At 33.0% G+C, this 6,000-nt stretch overlaps 1 protein-coding gene across 2 annotated transcripts; it reads left to right on the forward strand.

Annotated features, from left to right (window-relative positions):
• The first annotated feature begins 2,100 nt into the window (after positions 1-2,100).
• On the forward strand, positions 2,101-4,799 carry LOC123683248. 2 transcript variants are annotated; one of them, XM_045622172.1, is made up of 5 exons: positions 2,101-2,717; positions 2,796-2,989; positions 3,047-3,133; positions 3,191-3,268; positions 3,375-4,799. In XM_045622172.1, exons 1-5 carry the CDS (start codon positions 2,380-2,382, stop codon positions 3,578-3,580), a joined length of 903 nt encoding a protein of 300 aa, XP_045478128.1. In that variant the 5' UTR covers positions 2,101-2,379; the 3' UTR covers positions 3,581-4,799. The 2 variants fall into 2 exon arrangements, with proteins under 2 accessions (XP_045478128.1, XP_045478127.1); XM_045622171.1 differs by having other exon boundaries at positions 2,101-2,989.
• Positions 4,800-6,000: the final 1,201 nt, after the last annotated feature.

Raw genomic sequence — 6,000 nt, forward strand, 5'->3', positions numbered from 1 at the left:
ACCAGCAACAAAAATTGCTTTCCATCGAGATAAAAAAAAATCAGCTGCCACAGTATGCCATGGACGAGTGGGAATATCTCTACTTAACAAAGGTTCCCTCTGATTACTATTTTGAAATCTACGACATGAAGAACAATTTCCCACAGTGTCAGATATTTCTTTATTCATAAATGGCCAATAGACCATATCGCGAGCTCGTAATAACGTTTTCTCAGTGCCCATATGATTGTAATGTAACCTAGCTTTGATATCATCCCTCATGTTTTTTGGAATAACCATCTGATTACCCTTGAAAATTACACCTCTCTGTTCAACTAGTTCATCCCTCACACTCCAGAAAGGCATTGCCAATTGAGTCACCTGATTTTTATCTCGAGGCCACCCATTTTTTATGTAATTCATAACTTCCATTAGTTCAATGTCTCTTTCAGTTTCTATTCTCAATATATCAAATTTTTGAGGACTAATACTATTGAATTCAATAATACCAACCTGAGCTTCTAAATCATTTTCAATGATGTCAAAATTTTTGTCATCATAATAAGCACGCGACAAAGTATCGGCAAAATACATTAATGCTCCTGGTTTATATCTAACATTCAAATCATAATTTTGTAAGGTAATTCTGAGTCTTTGTAAACGCATAGGACATTTATTCAGTGGTTTTTTGAATATAGCTTCGAGTGGCTTGTGATCTGTTTCTACTAAAAATGACTTACCATAAAGAAATTGGTGGAATCTTTGACAACCAAAAACAATTCCCAACATTTCTTTTTCAATCTGTGCATAATTTTGCTGTGTATCTGTTAAACTTTTCGAAGCATATGCAACAGGCATTCCATTTTGAAGTATTACTGCCCCTAGCCCATCTTTTGAACTGTCAACTGATAAAACTATCGGTTTATTTTCATCATAATATTGTAGAATAGGTCTTGTCATCAATAGGTTTTTTAAATTCTCAAAATTTTTTTTATGAATATCATTCCACTCCCATACAACATCTTTTTTTAGCAATGCCCTCAAGTTTGATGTGAGTTTGGATAAATTTGGAATGAATTTCGCAACATATGTAACCATTCCTAAAAACCTGCTCAATTCTTTAGTATTTTTTGGAATATCTATTCGTTTAATTGCTTCAATTTTATCATTATCAATTTTTATACCTTCATCTGTCAGAATATGTCCCACATACTTAACTTCTTTTACTCTAAACCTACATTTATTTTTATTGAATTTAACGCCCATTCTTGTTGCTCTAAAAAAAACTTTTTCCAGAATTTCATCATGTTCTTTTAAGGTTTTTGCGTAAATTATAATATCGTCAATATATACTTTAACTCCCTTAATGTCTCCAAAAATTTCTGTGAATGTTCTGTGAAAAATTTCCGGAGCATTACATACACCATATGGTAAACGTAAAAACATATACCTACCAAAAGGTGTTGCAAATGTTGTTAGCTCAGAAGCTTCCTCTGTTAACACAATTTGCCAAAACCCTTTGCTGGCATCAAGAGTTGAAAATATTTTTGCAGAGAATGAAGAAGTTAATGTGAATAATGATATTTTGGAAAATGAAAATGAACCAGGTGGAACACCAATAAGTGAAACACCAATAGGTGAAACACCATTAGGTGAAACACCAAATGCTGAAGAAGGGGGTAGTATATATAGAACTCGTTTTGGTCGTATTACAAGAAAACCTTGCCACCTTCAGGATTATATTTAGTTTCAGTTCCGATGTTGTAAATGTAAATGTTCAAATGTGTTTTAATTTTGTTTATTTGAAAAGGGGAAGATGTAATGATATTATTCAGTAGAGATGTAACCAGGGAGATGGTTTGTTGAGAAAAGTCAGATTGACATAGTATATTTTGGTACTGAATTGGAAATACATCTTTGTAGTATTAACGTTTATTTAATTGATATAAACTCACAACACAAGCGAACAAATTCTTTACTACGAACATTGATACATATACTAAGGCCAAAGAGATAAAAACATTGAAACAATTAATTAATAGTAATTGGAATGCGGAAATTAGCAGTGTTGCTAACCAAAATTTAATGGAAAATCAGTGGCAAAAGCCTTCTATTGTACCACTCACTTCTGATATAAAAAAGCTGAATAATTACGTGAAAAAGAAGGCAGAAGATTCTTCCAATATTTTGAAGGAGGATGAAAATAATAAAAAAGCTTTCAGTAATTTGCAAAAATGTTGTTATTCGCTTTTAATAACCTTGAACAGAAGAAGAATTGGGGAGCTAGAACGAATTGAGCTGAAAAGTTATTCAAGAGAACAGAATAATATAATTTCAGAAGAATTCCAGAGAAATCTGACAGAGTCTGAAAAAATTCTTCTGGAAAGGTATAAGAGAATAATGATAAGAGGAAAACGTCACAAGCCTGTTCCTGTATTATTTTCTTCAACCGTGCAGAAATATATTGAACAGTTGCTGAAACACCGTGACAATTTCGTTTCCAAAGAAAATATCTACTTATTCGCGACACCAGGAAAACTAACCTGTTTAGATGGTTATACTGCACTAAAAATTTTTGCCAAAGAATGTGGAGCAGAACATCCTCAAGCTCTGACATCCGGCAAACTTAGGAAACATATTGCAACGATCTCACAAGTGTCAGATTTGTCACAGACAGAAATGGAACAACTTTGTACTTTTTTAGGACATACACTATCCACACATAATAATTATTATAGGTATGTAATATTGATAATTAATTTATTATCAGATGATTCTAAACTGAGCATTATATGTTTCTCTCTCTCTGAATTCAGATTACCACAGGAGATTTACCAAACTGCTAAGTTAACAAAACTTTTGCTAAAGTCCCAGGACGAAAATATAGAGAATTCGAGTGACAATGACGAAAATTTGAATGAAGAATTACATTCTGAAGAAGAGGAAGAGGTTGAAGAGGATATTCCGGCATTATCTTCCGATAATAACCTAGCAATCGCAGAGAAAGATGGTAAAAGTTTCACAACCTCTTAATTGTATGCCTACTTCCACCTGATTCATATTTTAGCTTCAGAACAGAAATCCTTGTGCCGGAAGAACCAAAAAAGAAAAACCAAAATACCGGAGAAAACTTCAAACGATTTTGATGAAGAAGGTATGAAGGAAATATTTTTTCAATTTAATGATTATAACCTCATTGATTTAATTTTAGAGGAAGAGCGGCTCCTAAAAATGCAAAAAGTCAAGAGAAAAAGAGTGTCGAATAATTCAAGCGATTCTGAGGAGAAGGGTAATTAATCAACAAATAATTGTAGTTTTCATTCGTTTAATTGAAAGCCATTTTATAAATTGCATTTTATTGGGAAATTATATCAAAACTTCTTATTTTATCTCAGAAACACCAAAAGTGAAACATCCAAAAATAAGATGGACAGAACAACAAAAAAATGCAACTGTGAGATATTTTCAGACAAATATTCATAGGAAAAAAACGCACACAGAAGGGGAAATCAAGGAGTTCAAATCTGTTCATCCATTCATGAACAATAAAACTTGGAAACAAATAAAAGCGTTTGTTTTCAACGCATATCGAAACAAATGATGTATGTTTGCCTGTATTTGTGTATGGTTATAACTTTTTCGAAAATCAAGTTATTATTCCTGTTTTTTGAATTTCTTTCAATCTGAAATGATTTGTAAATTATATTCTTCATACATTTGTTGTTGAGAATATTTCCCTCATTTATCTCCTGAACATTTCCTAAACTGAATTTGTAATGAAGAAACTGAGCAACATATTATGAAAACATGTTATAACTCAAATATGAAAAATCATAAAGAAGAGATTGTTTAGTTCAAGAAACCAAAACGGAGAAGGCATCTGAATTTTTGAAAAAATAATTAAAGCAAGAATGACATTTCAGAGGAGGTTTAATTGAAATACTGCATTTTAAATGAAAAAATGAAACCGAAATTGATGGAATTTAGAATGAGAATTGAGTTAAAAATACATAGCATGTGATGTCCATGAACCAAATTCGAGAAAAAATTGGGATAAGCACTGACGGTCATTTTTATCCATGAACCAATTGCATCTCTGGTTGTTTGTCAGCTCAAAATTTTGGACGAAGCTTAGAATTGCTATTATTATGTACACGAAAATACTTGGTCCGATATTTCGTCACTAACATATGACGATTTTTTATATTTAACTTCATTTTTTATCATTCCGATGGTGATTGTATGCACACCAAATTTGGCACGAAGCTTGAAATGATTTGCTTTGTACCTATACATACAAAATTACAATTTGGTGGATCTTTTGCCACTGAAGCATCGAGATTTTGTTTTTCTATAGTTTCCTATTTTTTTCAAATTTTCTATGGTTCTGGATATGATATCCATGAGAAATTCTGAAGGAAGCTTGAAAAGGTTAATTTTCATCCTCGCGCAAGTTTTCTACACGATTCACTCCTAATCAACGAAATATGAGTCGTTTATTTTTCAATATTCTTAAAAATTTTATATTTCTGGTTATGTTATCAGATCTTGATTTTGCACGGAGTTTGGAACTGCTTTTTTTTCACATACGTGCCAAAATCCACGAATAGCCAATAGCATCATCTTACCTCATTGACATATGTCAGGATTTTATTTCTCGATATTCCTTTCGCATTTTCTGTGGTTCTAGATGAGGAACCTGAACTAAACTTCGCGAGAAGCTTAAGATGGCTATTCTTCATTCACACGCAAATATTCAAGTCGATCGAATCTGTAATCTATATTTTTTCGATATTCTTCCTTATATTTTTCTGGCTCTGGTTGAACAAAGAACAAAAAATTGTGCAAGGCGTTAGGAATTATCAGTGTTCATCTGAACCAAATGCAAAATTTCATCGAAATGAAACCTGCAGTTTTGAATTATTGATAACATAACATTTCGAAAAGCAATATTTCCGGAACCTCTGATCAGATTTAGCCCGTTAACGGACTTGACTGAGATTTTTGCCATCTGAATCTACCCTGAAAATTTCGAGTATCTAGTTCGAAAAAATCGTAAACACGGCAGCAGGAACACCATTCAATTCGAAGACGAATTTGTCATCAGGAAAAACTGAATTTTGAGATCCTTTTGAAAAAAATTCTGAAAAAGAAGAATTTTAAAAATACAGAAATCAATACGAAATGATAGAGCGATCATTCGTAGAAACAACCACTCAAAAACTAATCATTTCAGGAAAAACATTAATGGAATTAATAACGTTGGCATAAATACATATTCCAAGTACACGACATGTTCTGCATCTTGCGAGATCCGACGAATATGCTATTTTGACCCTTATTGATATACAAAGATTTTGATACTCATCTCGCATCTTACGAGATCCGTCAGGGTGGCAACGTCGAACGGATCTCGTTGACTCGCGGTATACCATGTATATAGGGTATATAGGAGAGGATCTCGGATTGTTGGTTTATGAGACATGGACCTCGTAGCGTTGAAATTTTACAGGGATCTCGTAATCACATTTTCGAAGTATATATATATATATATATATATATATATATATATATATATATATATATATATATATATGTCGGAAGGATAACGAGGGCAATTGTTCATAAAACAAATCATAAGGATAAGGACAGTCCCTCTCAGAGAAATACCAACCGTAGACACGTGTTTCGGGCTTTCGGCCCTCATCAGTACGGTGAACAAGTGTTAGGATGTGCAACACTTGAAAGAAACAACAAACAAACAGAGTCAACAACACAACAACAGAACAACTGTTTGTTTGTTGTTTCTTTCAAGTGTTGCACATCCTAACACTTGTTCACCGTACTGATGAGGGCCGAAAGCCCGAAACACGTGTCTACGGTTGGTATTTCTCTGAGAGGGACTGTCCTTATCCTTATGATTTGTTTTATGAACAATTGCCGAATTGATTCGAATTTTGTAGAAATGAGTAAGAAGCATAGAAATAATCAGATTGCCGGAAGGACACTGCTCTTGTTATA

The sequence above is a fragment of the Harmonia axyridis genome, chromosome 6, assembly GCF_914767665.1.
Source record: "Harmonia axyridis chromosome 6, icHarAxyr1.1, whole genome shotgun sequence".
Classification (NCBI taxonomy): Eukaryota; Metazoa; Arthropoda; class Insecta; order Coleoptera; family Coccinellidae; genus Harmonia; species Harmonia axyridis.